This window comes from Bos indicus, chromosome 16 (assembly GCF_029378745.1).
Source record: "Bos indicus isolate NIAB-ARS_2022 breed Sahiwal x Tharparkar chromosome 16, NIAB-ARS_B.indTharparkar_mat_pri_1.0, whole genome shotgun sequence".
NCBI lineage: Eukaryota > Metazoa > Chordata > Mammalia > Artiodactyla > Bovidae > Bos > Bos indicus.
The window spans coordinates 81,509,304-81,528,615 of record NC_091775.1 but is presented as its reverse complement, the minus strand read 5'-3'; the positions used below and the strand labels follow the sequence as shown (position 1 = coordinate 81,528,615).

Here is a 19,312-nt window from a genome sequence, read left to right as displayed (position 1 = left end):
TGTGATGTGTGGTGTATGTGTTGTGTGGTGTGTGTGTGGTGTGTGGTGTATGTGATGTGTGGTGTGTGTGTGTGGTGTGGGTGTGGTGTGTGTGTGGGGTGTATGTATGTATATGTGTGTGTGTGTGTGGTGTGTGTGTGTGTGGTGTGTGAGTGTGTGGTGTGTGTGTGGGGGTGTATGTATGTGTGTGTGTGGGGGTGTGTGGTGTGTGGTGTATGTGATGTGTGGTGTGTGTGCGGGGTGTGTGATGTGTGGTGTGTGTGTGTGTGTGTGTGTGTGGTATGTCTGTGGTGTGTGTGTGGTGTATGTGTGGGGGGTGTGTGTGTGTGTGTGGTGTGTGTATATGTGGTGTGTGTGATGTGTGGTGTGTGTGTGTGTGATGTGTGGTGTATGTGATGTGTGGTGTGTGTGATGTGTGTGTGTGTGGTGTGTGTGGGGGGGGTGGGGTGTGTATGTGTGGTGTGTGGTGTGTGTGTGGTGTATGTGTGTGGGGTGTGTGTGTGTGTGGTGTGTGTATATGTGGTGTGTGTGATGTGTGGTGTGTGTGGTGTGTGTGTGTGTGTGTGGTATGTCTGTGGTGTGTGTGGTGTATGTGTGGGGTGTGTGTGTGTGTGGTTGTGTATATGTGGTGTGTGTGATGTGTGTGTGATGTGTGGTGTGTGTGTGTGTGATGTGTGGTGTATGTGATGTGTGTGTGTGGGGGTGGGGTGTGTATGTGTGGTGTGTGGTGTGTGGGGGGGTATGTGTGGTGTGTGTGTGTGTGTGTGTGTGTGTGATGTGTGGTGTATGTGATGTGTGGTGTGTGTGGGGGGGTGGGGTGTGTATGTGTGGTGTGTGGTGTGTGTGGGGGGTATGTGTGGTGTGTGTGGGTGTGTGTGGGTGGTGTGGTGTGTGTGTGTATGTGTGGTGTATGTGATGTGTGGTGTGTGTGTGTGTGGTGTTACTCAGCCCTCGCCTAGTAATGTCCCACTGCCTTCTCACCAGTAGACTGCGCCCCCTCTGGAAAAGGCCAGGTTTAAGCTCATTGTTCCATAGACATCTCACCGCGGCAGCACGCAGCAACTGCTCCCAGCAAGGTTGGGCCCCCCTGCTCCCTCTGAGCCTGCCCTGTCCCCAGTGCGGGGCCTGCAGACCCACGAGGGCCGGGTCACCTGCGGGAGTTTGCTGGCCAGCAAACGCCCCCACAGCCCTGGACTCTCAGGCAGGTCTGGGCCTGGAGGGCATCTCCTTGGCCCCAGACCCAGTGAGGGGGAGAGAGGAGGTCCCTCGGGTCTCTGACCCCCTCCGGCCACCCCAGAGCTGGGAACGGTCAAGCCTGGAGGGGGAGGCAGCCCCCGTCCCACGGCCCAGGCCAGCCACCGATTTCTCCTCCTGCTCACACGCCCCGCCAGCCCCTCAAGCTGCCAAAGGGCCCATTTAGCTGGAGACACTGCCGGGCAGGCGGGCGGCTGGGAGAGCCCGGGTAATTGCCTATAATAAAAGCTCTCGGAGCCTTTGTTCCTGGGAGGACTGTACCCGGGGGCTGTGCTAGGAGGCCTGTGTGCACTTGGGAGCTGGTGCTTGGAGACCCGCCCTTCCTCCCTGCCGCCAGGATGGGCCCAGAGAAGACTCCGCCCTCGGGGGGGTCACAGAGACCCAGCTGGGTCCTCCCCACCTCCTGCTCCATCCTCCTCACCCCTGAGCTCTCTGGAGGGGTCAGCGGCCTCTACCTCAGAGCGCAGCCCTCCCGCGGGTGCACAGGGCAGCCTGGGGGCAGGGACCTGGCAGGACACAGACCCCCAGGCCAGGGTTACTCGGAGTCCCTCTGCCCCGGGGTTATTCACGGTCCAGGGACTCCGGGACTCTGAAGGGTGACTGGCGTCAGGCGGGCCCCTGCCCTCAGGTGCCCCTGGCCTAAGTAACTCTGGCAAAAAGGCCTGCTGCCCACCCCAGGGGCGTATATGCCCATTTGGGCACAGCAAAAGGGAAGGCCCGAGCTCCGAGGGGAGACGCTGGAGGCCAGCGCAAGTGACCGTGAGTGACCCCGTTCTCTGTCCTGCAGGGTCCAGGCCGACCCGGAGCCGGGCCCCCTCAGCCAGGGCAGCTGGGCCTCTGACGGCTACTCCAGCCCCTCTGGGGTCGCTGAGGAGAAACTCTCGAGCCTGGGTAAGTGCTCCGGGGCGGGGCTCCTCTGGGGGCGGGGCTTCCCCGGGGTGGGGTGGGGGGACGCTCCCTTGGGGGCGGGGCTCCTTCCGGGGGCAGGGCTCCCTCCAGGGGCGGAGCTTCCTCTGGGGCGGGGCTCCCTCTGGGGGCGAGAGGTCAGAGTGCAGCGGGAACTAGAGAAGCCCAGCTCCCTGGCCCCAGAGGCCCTTGGGCGTCAGGACGCGGTAACCAGGAGACCGTGCGGACTGTGTCTACATCAGAGCTGCCAGTGTAATGGCTTCCTCATGCTTGTGCCACACAGCCAGGGCGTGGCATCGCCAACCCAGGAGTGGGGCGAGGACTCCCTGGCTACATCTGGGAGCCCCAGGCTGCTCGGCCAGAAGGCCCCTCACCAGCTCGAGCACCGTGTCTGGTGGAGGGCAGGCGGGGTTCTCCACGGTGCGAGGTGCAGGGCAGCTTTGCGAGGTGGGCTTCACAAAGAGAAGACTCCCCTTCATAAAGGTAGAGAGTCCCCCACCTCCTGCAAGCCTCCTGGGCAGCGGGCAAGTCTCTCCGCCTTGCGGTCAGTGTCCACCTAGGCCAAGGACACCCCAGGCTCTTTGATGGGTGGGATGGGCAGAGATTTGGGGCCTGCTTTTGCTTTGTGGGGGGCCTGTACTCTGAGCCTGAAGAAACGGAGATGAGAGGAAGGGAAGGGAGTTTGTAGGGCCGCACTCACTCGTCACTGCTCTTGTTCAACCAACAAACCATCAGGCCGCTCATGCAGCAGGGAGACGCTTTCCGTGACGACATGCCCCCAAGCAGGGTGCTGGGCGCCGCCTTTGTCCCAAGTGGGTCCACCGCCAGCTGCTCCTTCCGCGTGTGCCCCGGGCAGTGTGGGGTGTCCATGCCAGTGCCCAGGCCCTCCGCACACCGACCGGCTGTGCGCTGGTCCCATCTGCTGACACGCCCCTTTGTTGCTGTCACGCGGACATTGCCTGAGTCTCCATTGGATCTTACTTTGGGAAGCCGGGGCCAGGGTCCCCAGCTCCCGCATATGAGGCCACGTGGGAGAGGACCAGGAGGGTCACCCCAAGATCGGCACAGGTGGTTACTTCCACTTCACGCGTGTGCAGGTACTGAGCCGGCAGGGAGTGGCAGGGTCTGCTCTCATCCCCCGGCTGTGCATCCTCGTGTCACTGGGGCACAAGCCTCTGCCCACCGGCCTCTCCCTTGAGACTGATTTGCATTTCTCCTCCCTCTCTTGTTGAGCTGACTCCATCTTTAAGCCACACTCAGTTGTTCACACCTTGTGGATTTAGGAGAGAAAACCCCAGATCTGGTGCTTCCTCCCAGGGCAGGAGGGGCTGGAACACCGCCCTGGGGCTCCCAGGCAGCCACGTGCCACCCTCCACCGACTCTCCCAGGATCCTCGGGCCGGATCTGGGTCTCCAGGCTGCAGAGGCCTTGGGCTCAAGGGCACTGAGGGTCACAGCCCTAACAGACGGTGTATGCATGCTAAGTCACTTCTGTTGTGTCCGACTCTTTGCAAGTCCATGGACTGTATCCTGCCAGGCTCCTCTGTCCATGGGATTGTCCAGGGAAGAATACTAGAGTGGGTTGCCATTTCCTCTCCAGGGGATCTTCCCCACACAGAGATCGAACCCACACCTCTTTACATCTCCTGCATTGGCAGGCAGGTTCTTTAGCTCTAGCGCTACCTGGGAAGCCCTTATGGACAGTGAGGCTGCCCTAACGGACGGTAGCCTCGCCCAAATGTGATCTCATCTTCTCCAGGAAGAGAGGCTCAGGGAGGGAGGGTAACCTGCTCAAAGTGGCGTCTGTGGTTCACGAGCAGCTGAGCTGAGACCAGGACCGCTGCCTCAACTCCCCAGACGCCGGGAGGACCAAATGCTGGTGACAGCCGCTGTTTCCTGAGCATCTACTGTGTGCAGGGCACAGCACCAGGTGCTGCCCACGAAGTCCCTCGTAAGCACGTGACACAGGCTTCACCATGGGCCTGCTGCCCTGCTGCAGGCAGGGGGCTCAGAGAGGTTCTGCAAAGACCTTGTCTGAGGACACACAGCAAAGGCTGTCCGGGACTGGAGCCTGGGCCCCGCCTTCTCGTGTGCTGGGCTCAGCTGGGCTTTCCTCACCTCCGCTGGTGGGACAGTCCCCCCACCCCCCGGCCCTGGCCCCAGCCCAGCCTGAATGCCACTGGCTCTGCATCCCAAGCCTGTTTTGTTTGCACTGGGCTAACCCCCCTTCCCACCCGCCTTCCCACCCTCTGGGGACTTTGAGGCCGGGCGTGTGTCCCAGCCATCTGTGAAGAGAGGATGCACAGACAATCGATGGGAAGCACAGCCCATGCTCCAGGCAGGCGGTGTGGGCTGTGGTCTCAGGGGCAGGGCTTCCATAGGGCCAGAGGGATGTGGAGGTGGGGACCCAGGGCCCCACTGGGCATCGTGGCCTTGCCTTTGCTGGCTGTGCAGCCTTGGGCTGGTTCCTGGCCTCCCTGTGCCTCCGTGATGACACCTGCGCCTGCTTCCGAGGGCTTCATGGGGCTAAAAAGTACCCGCACAGGCGAAGCCCTGAGAAGCTTTGCCCAGCACACAGAGCTGCTCAGCGCGTGCTGACCTGCTGCTTCGGCTTGGTGGGGCAGACTAGGGGTTGGGGGGGGGCATGCTCCTAAGGTGCCCACCTTTCAGGTGGCGGGGCAGGAGGTTGGGACATCCCAAGGTGGTCCAGCGAGGATTGGAGCCCAGCCTTCAGAGATCACGCTCTAGGCTGTCCCAGCCGTGACCTCACTGCAGGGTTGTGGGGGACGTTCCAGGTCCTGGGCACCCCGGGAGGCTGGACAGCTCTGAGACGGCCAGTGAGGTGGAGCCTGGCTTGGGGAGGGTTAGGGAGGGAGAGGCTGGAGCAGTGAGGTCACTGAGGAAGCCGGCGGGGAGGAGGGACGGAAAACCCAAGGGGTCTGGACTCAGTTTCTTTGGGGGGAGGGAGGAACCTGGGGATTCTGGGATGGGACTTGTCTCCAGGCAGGGGGTTCAGCCCATTTCAGTGGAGGGTCAGAATCAGCAGAGGCCGGGCAGCTTGGGCCCCCAGACCACTCCCACTCTAGAAGGGACATCAGGGGTTCTCAGGTGTTTGCACCCATGAGTACGGAGTAGGCACGGCCTGGCTTCCCAGTTTCCTGTTCTGGCCAAGAGCACGGGGCCCTGTGTTATCCACCTCCAGAGAGTTATACTCAGTGAACCAATTTTTATTCAGCACCAAGTACATGTCAGGCTCTGCTCTAGACACTTGGGTACATCTGGGGACAAAACAGGCACAAACTTTGCCCTGTGGGGCCTCTGTGGCCATGATGCTGTGCAGTGTTCACATCCAGGGACAAAGCAGGCACAGACTTTTCCCTGTGGGGCTTCTGTGGCCACAGAGCTGTGCAGTGCTCAGCCTGTGCAACTGCACATGAGCTGCACTGAGGCCCCGTGGTGAAGCCCCAGCTCTGGAATGTGCGAACATCCCAGCAAGCAAGGGCAGGGCTCTAGTTTTGGGAAGCCCCCTGAGAACACGAGCAGTGGCTGTCTTCAGTGTGGGGAAGGATGGTGAGAGGGAAGGTGCTCACTGCCCACCGTGGTCTTTCTGGAGGCTGCAGCCTGGTCCCTGTGTTCCGTGCCTGCCCGTCCTGGACTCAGCTCCTCCCAGCATGGCTTTGAGATCCAACCTCTGGCCTCAGATGAACTGGCGCTCATTCCTCTGCAGGCTGTGGATGGATCTCAAGGGTGAGGGTGCTTACTGAGGGGAGGTGGGCCAGGTCACTTGCGGTCTCTCCAGACCAGACTGCTCTGTCCAACCTTGGGACAGTTTTCCAGGGAGCAGGGGGACAGATAGGAATCCCATCTGGGGTGGGGGCTGTTTGGTAGGTCCTCACCACTATCCATCCTTCTGTGACTGGCGAAAAGACCTCGCCTCCGGGGTTGTCCTGAAGACTCAGCTTCACAGGGCTTTGCCCCTCCCGCCCCTCCCGCACCCCAGCAAAGACAGGCAGGTCCTCTTCCCAGCTTCTGGGGAGGCTGGGCTGATAAAGAGCCCTCCCAGCCAATGACGGGCAAGGCTTCAGTCCCTCCCTGGGCACCACTGAATGGGCAGAAATGGGTATAGAGCATCCGCTGCCCACAGCTCCCCACCCCCCATGAAAGGATTAGGGTCCCTGCTGAGAGACTCCCCACAAGAAGACAGCCTGCAGCCCACCCAGAAGGAGCTCTGGGAGACGCCATGGAGAGTGAGGGGATCTGGACACAGTGACCAGGAGGGTTAAGGGCTGAGAACCACCCCGGATCGTAACATTCATTCCCTGCTCATCCTTCAAGGGGCAAGAGGAATCCAAACCCTGCCTTCCTGGGTCTCCATGGGTGCGGCCAGGAGCTTCAGAGCGAGCTGAAGATGACTGCAACGGCAGGGCAGGGGGCGGGTGGGTGCAGGGCCACCCCAGGCCCGGGGCTGTCCCTGCCCGGAGAGCCGGCTCTGGGAACAGAAGGATTGAGGTCACAGTGAGAGGGACCTCCAGCTGGAGGGGCTCGGTCCCAGGGTGGAGCCGGTCCACAGTCCAGGCAGGAGCTGCACCCCATGAGCTTGCCGCATGCTTCCTCCCTGGGAGGCTGGGCCTCCGAGGAGCTGAGGGGGTGCGGGTACAGGACGGAAGCATCTGGGATGAGATCAGGCTCACGTGGGAAGGCCGAGTCCCTGGCCCCTCTCCTGTGGGTATTCCGGGCATTCACAGGGTGGTTTGTCAGTGCCAAGGGGTTGCACCATTCATTGAGATAGGAGCCCCAATGCACTCTTCTGTTACATTTAATGCCTCGTTTAAAACCTAACAGAGCTCTGGTAAAGCACAGAGGTGCCACCTGAGAAGCATGGGAGGGGAGTGTCCCTCCAGATGGGAAGAGGCGGGCTTGTTAGCTCAGCCGGAACCTCAGGTCGGTGGAGGCTTCTCCTTTCTGCTGAGGCTGGCTTCAGTTTTTTGGCATCAAGGACCTCTTTCAGAACCTGATGGACCCTACGATATGTCTTTCAGAGAGATGAACGTGTTCACAGCACAAAACTTGGGCATCTGACGGTTGGTTTATGGACTTTCTGTATCCAGTTGGTGAGCACTGACTAACAGATTCTGCTCTGTTGGCAGTGAGGTCATAACAGGGCTGCCAGACCACCTGGGTTTGGCCTGGTGGTTCCTTCATCTGGCTTTTGGGTCTCGTGGCCCACAGCGAGGTAATAGGGTTCCGTGTAAGAGCACCAGTTCCACCATAGAGCAGAAAACTGAGTAAAGCTGTCTTTGAGGTTCTTCTGAGCGTTGTGGTTCAGTGGCCTTAGAATAGCCAGCCCTGCGTGGGCGGGTCACAGAGGACACGCTCACTCGTGCGGTTCACGGGTCTCCATCCCACACGACTGCACACAGCCAGCAGACGCCGCCTGCCCCATCTCCTGCCTGGAGTTCCTGCCACCAGCGCACCCCCCCACCCCTGCAGCCTGCAGTTGCTATGACAACCGATGGCTGGTCCTGGTCTCAGGATGCTGTACCTGGGCCTCATGGAGCTCCTCTGGGGCCCAGTATGCAATGCACATCCCAGCAGGTGTGTGGGGGACGGTTGCCATGGGCAACACAGAAGCCGAGCCTACCTGGGAGACATCACCTTCTTACTCTGGTCTCTCTGTCAGCTGGGAGCTGGCCTCTGACTTCACCAAGTCCAGTTTCAGACTGAGTCCTGGATTAGGTGCTTCCTTCCGCCCCTCCAGCTGGAAGCCCACCCCACTCCCAGCAGACCTCTTCCTGACCAGCCAAAGTGCAGAGAAGGTAGACATTCTCTTAAGGCCACACAGTGAGTCTTGAAGAGAACCCAGGGCGCCCAGCACTTGAGAATAGGGAAGCCCCCAAGGGTCCTCGATGGTTAGGGCTGCCAGGCCCCCCGGAATTGACCAGGACCCCAGGACAGAGGTCCTGCGGCTGAGCCATGAAGGGACCTCGGTGCTGGGCATGGAGGAGGAGACCTCCACCCCGCCCCAACCCGGGGTTCTGCGGGCCAGGCCAAATGTGACTGCCGGCCTGGATCTGGCAGACCCTAGGCGGGCGGGATGGGCGTCCGGACCCCAGGGGGCACCTGGACAGGTAGGAGGGGTGGGGCCTCCTTCCCGACGCCCATACCCCCTGGCAGGACCCTGGCCTCCTACCCCACCAGGACCCTGAGTTTCCTGCTATGGGGCTCCACACTTGTTGGGATCACATGCGGTTGTTCAGTAAGTCCCCAAAACAGCAGAACTGGCGGGCAGACGTGAGTGCCCAGCCTGTGTTCCAATCCTGCCCCCCGCAGCAGCCTGCAGGGTGGTCCTGGTTAAGCGTGTTTCTCTGTAAAACAAAGACAATGACAGCGGTGGATTCGGAGGGTTTGATGGAACTTGCCCACCACGTGTCTCGGGGGTCCCTGGCAACAGCAGGTGCCTAGTGGCAGTGAGACCCCTGGCCCGTAGCTCACAGGCACCCACAGCCCTTGCTGACCGCCACGGAGGAGAGGCGCAGGCGGCCCAGGCAGCTTCAACAGCAGAAGTGTATTTCTCATGGGTCTGGAGGCTGGGAAGTCCAAGGTCAGGGTGCTGGCCGTTTCAGTTCCTGGTGGGAGCTCTCATCTTGGGGACAACCGTCGTCTTGCTGTGTCCACACACAGCTCAGAGGAAGCAAGCACCCTGGTGCCTCTACTTATAAGACACAAGGGACCCACCCTTGTGACCTAATGACCTCCCAAACGCACTATCTTCAAGCACGTCACACTGGGGATCAGTTTCAGCTCGTGAATTTGGGGGGACGTCAACACACAGTCTGTAACGGGGGGCTTACAATTTAGCTGGAGGGAAAGGACCTTTCTGCCTTGGATATGACTGGGCAGGATTTGTCTACTCGCCCCCCTGACTGTAACAGGTAGAGAGGAAAGTTCAAGATCAGTGTGGGATGTAGCCAGAGAAGGTGGCCCTGAGGCTGGGCCTTGAAGGGTGAATTGGAGTTGAATTCATATACGAGAAGGCATTGGGAAGAAGGGCAGGTATAGGTGGGATTCAGCCTGGACCAGAGGGTGGGTAGGAGAGCATCAGAGCCAAGCTCCGAGTCTGCCTTTTGGTTGGCACTGCCCTCCACGGTGGTCGATAACCAGGGTCGGCGAGGGGGACAGTCCTTCCCTGGGAGGCCATGGGGTCACTGAGTCAGAGCTGCTCACTTCTGCCCACTGTCGTGGGGTTCTGGCTTTATGCGGGGGTCCTGGGTGTCTGCTCAGAGGAGGAGGGGAGCCCCAGTGTCTGGCTGTGCATGCCAGGCGCCCCCATGGAGGAGCGGAGGGCCCGTGTTCTAGCCCGGGGTCAGGACACCCGGCGAGCGTTCGGGAGACAGAGCCAGAGGCCGCAGCCCAGCCTCAAGTCACCTTCCCTCCCAGGTCAGCAGCCCTTCGGCTACGGTCCCCATCCTGGAGGCCTGCATACCCTGAGCAGCCAGCCCCTGAGGCGGGGGCCTGCACCTTCCCAGCCCAGGAGAGCCTGGCCCTCCAGGGGGGCTCCCGCCTCAGCCCTGGGCCCTGGGGCCTCCCTGGCCCGGCCCCCACATCACACGACGGCAGGCTCACCCCACCGTCGGCATGCCGGCCCAGGACGGGTGCTTTACCAGGAACAGGGGCACCCATCCTCCAGCAGTCCTCCCCGAGACGCCGGGCCAGAGGTACATAGGGACCGCAGCCCCGGCTCCACCCCCGACCTTCCGTTTCCTGGGCCCCATCTTCCCCAACACAGGCAGACGGCAAACCTCTCTTCTGGGCCCCACCTGTGACCTTGAGCCCATGAGCAAACCCCCAACCCAAAAGTTCAGGGAGCCCCCAGGCCAGGGAGGCTGAGCCAGGGCCCCGCAGAGTCCACAGAAATGTCTCAGGCCCTGGAAAGCTGAGGCTGGGAGGAAGCGAGTAGGTCAGTCTGGGAGGGCCTGGACGAGGTGTGAGCCAGCTGGGGCTCCCATGCTGGATCACTGCGTCCACCGGTTGCTTTTCTCCTCTAGTAGGAAGCAGTCCACCGACCCTGGAGGGCAGGATTGCCCGGTGCAGGAGGGGATGTGAAGACTTCTTGCCCACTTGTGCCAGAGGCCCCCGAGGTATGCAGCGCAGAGACGGGGAAGGAGAAGGTCTCAGCTGTGACCCATCCCGAGGTCACATGGACGGGAGCTTCCCGCAGGGGCAGGGAGAGGGACTGCTGGCTCCCTGGGCCCAGGGCTGCAGGGACCGGAGGGAAGGTGTGGCTGGGAGCCGTCCCGGGGCCTGGCTGCCATTCCGGCCCAGCTGCGCCGACTCTCACCACGGGCACCAGAGGTCACCGCTGTTGACAGCCGCACACATCTGTTCTGAGCCCCCCCCGCCCTTTCACTCCGCCTCTCGTCATTCTCCAAGTATTCCCGAGAGCCTGCTGTGCGCAAAGGGCGGTGGTGGGTTCTGGGAAAAGATCATGGTCGGTAGACCAGCCGAGGGTGGATCCTCGGGAATCACAGACCGGTGGATGAAGCCTGCTGACTGGATGCCGGGAAATTATCACATCAGCTGTAGAAAAGTGTGTGGGGAGTCAGGAGAGGCGTGCAGAGGAGGGCCCGTGGCCGCAGGAAGGGCTGGGAAACAGAGGGCCTAGTCGTCTCTCCCAAGAGCTTCCTGACCTTGACTCACAGCAGCCCTGAGCCCAGAGCTATGCAGGCTGCAGTCCCCAGAGTGGTCTAGGCCCCCTCTCTTTCACAGGCCCGCTTCTGCTCCAGCGGCAAATCCCTACACCTTCAGTGCGTGCCCAGAGTCGGCCACTCCTCCCTGCTGCCAAGGCACCCGCCCGCCCCAAGCCACCATCTTCCCTCCCCTCAATTTTTGCAGCCCTGTCTGCCAGGAGCCCGGCCCAGAAGCCATGGGACCCTCCCCAGGGGAGCTGCCCGTGCGGGTCCTCTGCCCCAAGCCTGCCGGGGCTCCCACCCCACTGAGCCAAGGCCGAGTGGTGACCACCGCGGCTTCCCTCACGTCCTGACCCTGACCCTGACCCTGACCCTGACCCTGTCCTCCTCTCCAGAAGATGTGTATCTGATCCTGCTATTCTGCAGACACACCAGGCACACCCTGCCCCTGGGCCTTTGCACGGGCTATTGCCACTGCCTGGAAAAGTCTTCCCCAGACGCCCAGAGACCGAGCCCTCTCTTTGGAGCTTTCCTCAAACGTGCCTCCTCAGCACAGCCTCCCTGGGTCACCCAGCCACACGCTCGCCTCCTGCCCTCAGCTGCTTCACGCTCCCCATCCCAGGTCTGTTCCTTCTCCTCAGCGCTTCTCAATAGCTAGCCTCCCGCCTGTCGCCTGTTCCTCCTGTTTGACTGGACGTCCCAGGAAGACACGTTTCCATCTGAGTGTCCCTGGTGCGTCCCAGTGCCTGCCAGGGCAGGCTTCGGAGGCGCTTGGGCGGGCATGAGGGGCAGGGGCTGGCTGTCCGTCTGCAGACGAGACTGCGCTCCACCGCCTGCGCGGCCTGCAGCCTGCCCACGGGTGTGCTCTGGACGCTCAGAAAGTCCCTGCTGAGGGGGAAGGTCATGGGGTGGGGTGACGCGCAGAGACAAGGGCAGAAGGACGAGGGCTCAGTGGCTGCAGGGCTTTCCACAGAGGCGGGGAGTTGGGAGGGGATGAGCTCAGCACAGGGGCCAGCAGGGCCCCCTAAAAGGCGCGACTGGCCCCCCAGGTCCCAACGGTGGGTGCAGGAATCGAGAGAACGCCCCCTCTGCTCGGCCCTCAGCCCTCGAGGAGCCGAGTGTGGACTCACCTGCCCACTCCCCTACCTGAGTCCCTCTTCTCCCAAGGTCACCCTTCAAGGTCAGTCGGGTGGGGCATCCTAGCCCCCTTCCCAGCAGAGGCCCTCTCTCAGACGGAGGGGCAGGGCCTGTGGTTTCCAGTCACCGGTCGGGGACGGAGTGTCACACTGTGTGCCTGTCCCTGGCCGGGGGCCCCGTGTCTCCATTCTTCAAATTGCTCTACGGTATCGGTCAGCAGATGCGGTCAGCCCACTCCCCCCACCCCCACTGCAGAGACTGCCGTGTCTTGGCAGAGAGGATGGTGAGGATGAGCAGTCTGGGGTCCTGGAGACGGGGTGCCATCATGATTGCAAATCAGCCTCCTTCCTACATCCCCTCTGGAGCCTGCACAGGGCCCAGTCCCCTCCACAGGCCACCATGCCGTCCGCACCCACTCCCCGCCCAGCTGGGCCTCCACCTCCCCGCACAGCCCCTCTCCTTGGCCCCGCCCGGCCATTGGTCCTGTCGAGGGCCCCGGGCTGGCACTGGCGTGCGTGACAGGGCAGGAGCCTCTCTTTTTAGGAACCACTCTGCATGTATTGGCTTTATCGACTGATGCTGGAATGGCTGTTGCCACGGCAGCAAGCGCTCCCACTGCAGTGGAGGATGGTGGGAAACTCAGGGGCTGTGAAAGGAATAGAGAGAGCGGAGGGAGGGAGCATTCCAGGATGATGGTTTAAAGGGACCTCCCCACAGCTGTGGCGAGACCCTTCAGAGACGGACAGGGGAAGGGGGGCGGGCAGACAGACAGGACTGGCCCCCCGGACTCAGCACTGAATTGGCCAAGGAGATGATGCGGAAGTGTCTTCCGTCTTGTAGACTGACAGGTGGTGCTTCACGCAGAGGGAGGGGGAGGCGGGCTCGTGTGTCCTTTCTGGAAAATACTCTCTTCTGGAAGAAGGTGAGATTTCAGGAGCCGATTATTGAGGGAAGGGAACGGACTTGGGGTCCGGGGCATATGACGCCCCTTGAGAGGAGACACAGGGGAATAAAGACAGGGGCCGGGACCAGGCGGAAACCCAGGAGCCAGCGATCGAGTGAGGGCAGCCACGAGGAAGGGGCTCAGGCCTGGGCAGGGGGCACCGAGATCAGGAGGGCAGCGGGCAGAGCAACAGCCAGAGCGGGGCCAGAGCAGCTCCCGAGACCAGGTGGGGAGGAGGGGACTGCACACAGGGTGCAAAGACACTGGCCGAACCGACCGGAGCACAGCAGGGCCTCGGTCCACAACGGCACCCCGGCTGGGATGGGCCACGGCGCCAGGCCGGCAGCGGGGCGGCCAGCCCGCCCGTCTGCCTCGGGGGAGACGGAGTCCGTGTGCGCCAACACAGTCCCCTGGGGCAGCAGGGAACAGTGTCCCCCGATTCTCGAGCTGCTGGTTTTGGGGACAGTGAGACCCCCTCATGACTGAATTCACTGTGTTGTGTGCAGGCTAGAGAAGACCTCTGGGTGAGGCTGGGGACTTTGGAGGCTGTTGTGATTTCAGGACAAGTGGCTTGTGTCGGGGAACGGCGGGCTTGTCACCCAGACCTTTGGTGCCGACGGTGGCACTGGATCCCATCCTCCAGCTGGGAGGGTCTGGTCTTGAACACACGTGTCTCCCGTGTGCCCAGGGGGTAAGACCTTCTGACCAGCCTCCCTCCTCTGCGCAGGCCCGTAGGCCTGTCTGCGCAGTGCCCTCTGCCGAGGGACCATCTAGTGAACTCGCACCCACTCCGGCCTCCACCCCACTGCTGGCCACCCCCACCTCCGGCTCCCTGCCCCCCTGGTCTGAACCCTTCCCTACTTATGCTGATCCTACTCCAGGAAGCTTCTGAGAGTCCCTTCACGCGTCCTCCCACCTGTCACACCCACTCACATGTATGGGGGACGGCCCAAGTATGTGCTGGAGTTTGGAGTCACAGCAGCAGGGTGACAGGGGGCCTGCCCCTAGGTTCAGAGCCCCCTCGGTCCTCCTGGAAAGAGCACTGCGCACCTCTGTCCGCCTGCGCAGGACACGCCGCTGGGCCTGGGTGCTGTTTCCCAGGAACGGGAGCAGCCTGGTCAGAGTCCCGTTTGTTCTCTGCGGGCTCTGCCGACACTGAGCCCCCAAGGCCAGCACCGCCACCTTCTCTGTTTCTCCAAGGCCCAGTCAAGGGTCCATGTCGCTCAGCAAACGCCCTTCTGCCTGAGCCGTCTGTGCTCAGTCTGTGGCCAGCGCATCCACGCCACCACAGGCCTTGGGCCCGCAGGCTTTACGTGTCTCGGTCAGGACCCGGGACCCTGCCAGCACCCAGGAGCCATGCATGGAGCAGGCCCGGAGCCCCACACCCGGGCCTCCAAACCCGTCACCATCTGCTCCACCAAGGTGCCGGGAGACAAGCTCTGTCTGAGCGTGGGAGCCGGCTGGGCGGTAGGGGACAAACAGGTACACAAATGCCTCGCACAGGCAGGCGTGCCCCGAGCTGAGCTGAGCGAGCGAGGGCCGGGGCGGGGGGGGGGGGGGCAGCAGGAGCCTCAGAGTCTGGGGGTGCCTGGGGCTGCAGAGATGGAGGGTGGGGAAGGGGTGGCTCCCAGGGCTCCCCCCCTTTCTCCCGTCCCTCTCTTTCCTGCCTGAGGACGGTTTGCTCAGGCAACTTGGTCCTAACCGGGGAGGCCAGGGAGCCTGGGCAGTGTCGCGTCTCCTGAGGGCCAGGAGTGTCCAGTCCTCCTTGGGGCCAGCCCCATCAGCCTTCAGTCTCCATCCCTGCACACCACCCTCTTCCCGGGGCGGGTAGGGGTGGCTAAGGAAACATCTTTTTATTGGCTTTGTAGCCCCCACCACTGCTCAGGCAGGCGAGAGAGAGTCTAGGGCCGATCCGTCCTGATGCCCTGGGTTTGATGGAGCTCTTCCCAGGTCTAGTCCCTTTAACTCTGAGGCCGGTACTATAGTCCCGGGAGAGAAGCCAGAGATCCAGGGGCTGCAGTGCAGTGACTTTGACAAGGTCACGCAGTCAGACCCAGACACCAAGATCAGCCCCCTTCTCCACCGGAGGCCCCTCCCCAGTCCACGAGGCCAGCCTCTCCAAGCCGCCCCGGCCCCGTCCTCCGGAGGCGTCCCCACCTCAGGAGGGCAGCCTTGAGCCTCGCAGAGGACGGGAGGTGGGGCGGGAGCGCCCCAGACGTGGGGGCGGGGAGCCGGCGCCCCGACATGGCTTCTCCACTCCTCCCAGCGTCTCCCCCAGGCCCGCTCAGCCCACTGTCCCTCCGCTAAGCCTCAGCCCCCTTTACCTGCACCCCCCTCCCCCACCGCCTCAGCAGACCCTCCCACCGCCCCCGCCCCCCGGGCGCGGCAGGGGACCATCCGTGCCCCAGATCCTGCCCGCTCTGCGCCGAAAGCGAGGAGAAAACCGGGTCGAATCCCTCATCCCCACACCCCTCCGCCCCTGGATCTCGGCTGCAGACACCACCCCCTCCAGAGCCAGAAATAGATTCTCGCGCCCAGCTCCGCGCGCGCGCACAGCCCTCCCCTCCGCCGTCCTCCCCCTCCTTCCTGCGCCCCGAGTCGCAGCCCGCAGCCTCCGCTCCCGCTGGCGGGCAGCTCAGGGCCCGCGGGACCCACCGGGCGGGCGGGCAGGGGCCCGGGATCCGCGCCGGGCATCCCGAGCGCTGGCGAGCTTCTGGGCGTGTGTTCCTCTTTGATCGATTCAAAAATTTTAATTTGTCTTTCCCCCGCCCCGCCCCTTCCCCCCGACCCCGCCCCATCGCTCCCCGGCTTCTTCCCTTCCCCGCCGCCTGCCTCGCGTTTCTTCCCCCGCGCCTCGGCTCCCTCCCCCTTCCTCTCCCTTCCTCCGCGGTTTCTTCCGTCCTTTCCCTCCCCCTCCCCGCCCCTCCCCCGCCCCCCCTCCGCCCCCGGTGCCTGCAGACGCCCGGATCGTCCATGCGCTCCTCGCGGGCAGAATGCTGGGCGGCAGCGTCAAGAGCGCGCAGCCCGAGGTGGAGCTGAGCGGCGGCGGCGGCGAGGGCGCGGACGAGCCTCGGGGCGCGGGACGGAAGGCGGCGGCGGACAGCAGAGCCATGCTGCCCAAGCGCGCCAAGGCGCCCGGCGGCGGCGGCACGGCCAAGGCCGGCGCGGCGGAGCTCAAGGTCTTCAAGTCCGGCAGCGTGGACGGCCGAGTCCCCGGCGGGCCGCCCGCCTCCAACCTGCGCAAGCAGAAGTCGCTCACCAACCTCTCGTTCCTTACGGACTCGGAGAAGAAGATGCAGCTGTATGAGCCCGAGTGGAGCGACGACATGGCCAAGGCGCCCAAGGGCTCGGGCAAGAGCGGCCCCAAGGGCCGCGAGGCTCCGCTGATGTCCAAGACGTTGTCCAAGTCCGAGCACTCGCTCTTCCAGGCCAAGGGCGGCCCGGCGGGCGGCGCCAAGACCCCTTTGGCCCCGCTCGCGCCCAGCCTGGGGAAGCCAAGCCGGATCCCGCGCGGCCCCTACGCCGAGGTCAAGCCGCTCAGCAAAGCTCCCGAGGCGGCCGTGAGCGACGACGCCAAGTCGGACGACGAGCTGCTCTCCAGCAAGGCCAAGGCGCAGAAGGGCTCCGGGCCCGCGCCCCCCGCCAAGGGCCAGGAGGAGCGCGCCTTCCTCAAGGTGGACCCCGAGCTCGTGGTGACCGTGCTGGGAGACCTGGAGCAGCTGCTCTTCAGCCAGGTGCTGGGTGAGTCCGCGTCCCGCCCCTCCCCTGTCGTTCCCTTTGCGCTGCCGGGGAAGGTCGGGGAGAAGCCTCACTCCGCTGTCCCCTCCCCGCTGCGGGGCTCTGCGGACCCCGGGCGGGCTGCGCCCAGACACTGCGCCCAGATGTCCCCGACCGGCCCATTCCCATCTGCATGTGGCCGAAGTGCGCCTCGGTAGGTATGGATGTCCCCGGGCCGGAGCCCCGGCTCGGCGCTGGCCTGTCAGAGGTGAGATTGGACAATGAGGTGCCGGCCTTAGCTTCTCAGAGATAGGGCCCATCAGCTTCCTGGAATCTTAAAGCTTAGCGTCCTCATCTGGCAAAATCTGGGGGCTGGTGGAGACCACAGCTGCGTCGTGGTCTGTTCTGGGCTGAAGCGCATCGCCGGGGGAGCGCCGGGTGGGAGCCGGGGTAGAGGCCAGATGTGGGGGACAGAGGTGAGCGCTGTTCCGCCGCGGAGCAGCGCTGAGGTTCCGCTTCCTCTGTGAATCCCCGGCGGGAGCGCGCGTCGGATTTCTCGGGTGTGGGTGTTTGGCAGGGAGATGCTTCTGGGGTCTGGGGGCCGGCGGGCAGCCAGCTGCGCGCATCTGGACGCGCGACCTGTACCTCGGCCCGGCTGTGGCCCGCACCCCCACCCCACCTCACCCCACCCCCGGTATTCAGCGCGTGGGGGGAGGTCTGGGGGTCATGCGGAGACTCCCCGCTGACCGGGAGGCCTTATTTTTTCGGCTAACGGGAGCCGGCCGGGCGGGGAGGAGGAACAAAGCTCGCTGGCGGAGGAGGCGCGGAGAGCTGCTCCATTGTTCTCCGACCTGAGGAGCCTGAGCGGCAAACCTGGAGCAGGCCCGGGGCTGCGCCCGCTCTCTCGGGATGCGGCGCCCTGGGAGGGAGGCAGCCGCGAGGTGCGGGGCAAGGTGGTGCCCCCGGGGGCCGGCGCGGCCGTGCCCGGGAGCACAGCGGCGAGGCCCGGGGCTGGAGGCCGCCCGCGCTCCGCGGACTCGCTGCGGTGGCGGCGGGGATGTGGTCCCCCGGGCCAAGGGACCCGGGTCCCCACGAGCAGCCCGCTCCGCCGGGGGCTGCGGAGGGGCGTGTCCGTGCGCGCGCGGGGGCGGGGCCGGCGGGTTGCGGCCCTCGTGACGGACAGGCCGCGGCGGGGCGGGCGGGGGCTCGGCCGGCGGCCGGAGAAGGCCGCGCTGCGAGGACTGGTTGGCTGCGACCTTCCCGGGACCCCGAGGGCCTGCTGGGCCGGGGTGACGGACCCCCAGCAGGGCGGGTTTGGATTCAGGGGCTTGCGGAGGAGGCCGCATACGGGCTCTGCAGTGGGTGGGGTGGGTGGGGACTGGACACCCGCAAAGCCGGAGGCGCGGGGGCCTGAAGGCCTGGCCTCCGCAGGGACCTTTGGGGCGCGGGTGGGGGCGAAAGTCGAAGGGCCACCTCATACCCCACCCCGTGCCGAGCGCTGCCCGCAAAGAGCTTACAGTCTAAAGGGGCGACACGGATGATGAAGGAGAAAAGCAAGTAATTCCAGGCCAAAAGGAGGGCTATGGAGAAAATGGGGGTGCAGGAGAGGGCCTGGGAGGTGAAGACCTGCCTCAGCCCCTCGGAAAAGGGGCTGTTGAGTCGTGACTGAGCCAGAGGAGGCGCAGGGCTGAGGGTCGTCTGGCTGAGGTGGGTGGGACAGAACAGGGGAAGGTGTGGCCTGTCTGGGGGAGGGAAGGGACAGGCAATCAGAGGGCAAGCCCCCCTTTCAAGGTCAGGGCTCCCCAGGCCTGCAAGTCCCCAAACTGCCCAGGACCGGGCTGCCTGGCCGAGGCCCTTCTCAAGAGACAGTGACCACAGAGACCCTGACAGACAGTCCTGGAGCTGGTGGGGGAGGGGCCGGGGGAGAGAGCCAGGGCTGAGCTGCATCCCCTCACACCCCTGAGCACCTGCTTGTCTCAGAGAGGAGGGAGATCGGGAGATGGAGGGTCAGACCCTGGTCCGGGGTGCGGGAGCCTCTTGGAGTCACCCTGAGCCCGTGGTGGGAGACAGAATCTGCGGATCCCTGAGTCGCAGGTCTGCATAGGGGGCCTGATGGAAGGAAGGGGGTCGGTAGGTGAAGAGGGGCCTGGCCAACCTCTATATGCTGGGCACAGGCCGCCAGACCAGTCATGGCAGAGCTGGTGGGGGAGAGTGGACAGTGGGGCAAACGTCCTGGACTGACCACAGGTGGGGCTGATGAGTGGACGGCCCCAGGAGAGCAGGGCATTGAAGAGGGGGTGGGGGGCGTTGGAGGAGCAGGTGACCCCAGGCAGAGCCGCTGTTGTGAGTGGGGTGGGGGGGCCCCAGAGCCCACGGAGGTGCCTGGGTTGTCAGGCGCCTCCAGGTGGTGGTGAGAGACACAGGTTCCACACCTGTGAGCTCAGCGTCGGGACACGCCCACCCTGGGACCATCCCAGACCCCGAGAGCTGCCCAGCTAGTTCCTGGGGAGGCAGGGAGGCAGCCCCACATGAGAGCCTTTCTGAAACGAAAGGGAATGAAAGCTGGTCACGGCTTCCCAGAAGTCAGCTGGGGCCCAGATGGTCTGGGCGGGCGCCCTGCCCTTCCCTTGCTCTGGGAGCTGCCAAAGAACGAGGGTCCCACTGGGAAG

At 63.9% G+C, this 19,312-nt stretch overlaps 1 protein-coding gene across 5 annotated transcripts in view; it reads left to right on the top strand.

Moving 5' to 3' along the window:
- Positions 1-19,312, top strand: part of NAV1 (neuron navigator 1) — a 201,751-nt gene that overhangs the window by 63,815 nt on the left and 118,624 nt on the right. For 2 of the 5 annotated variants that reach the window (XM_070768816.1, XM_070768815.1), the window contains exons 3-5: positions 2,042-2,145; positions 10,205-10,297; positions 15,885-16,667. In XM_070768816.1, the coding sequence (XP_070624917.1) occupies positions 2,042-2,145; positions 10,205-10,297; positions 15,885-16,667 (980 nt within the window). The remainder of the gene's footprint in view (positions 1-2,041; positions 2,146-10,204; positions 10,298-15,884; positions 16,668-19,312) is intronic. The other 3 variants (XM_070768822.1, XM_070768817.1, XM_070768818.1) reach the window with 2 other exon arrangements.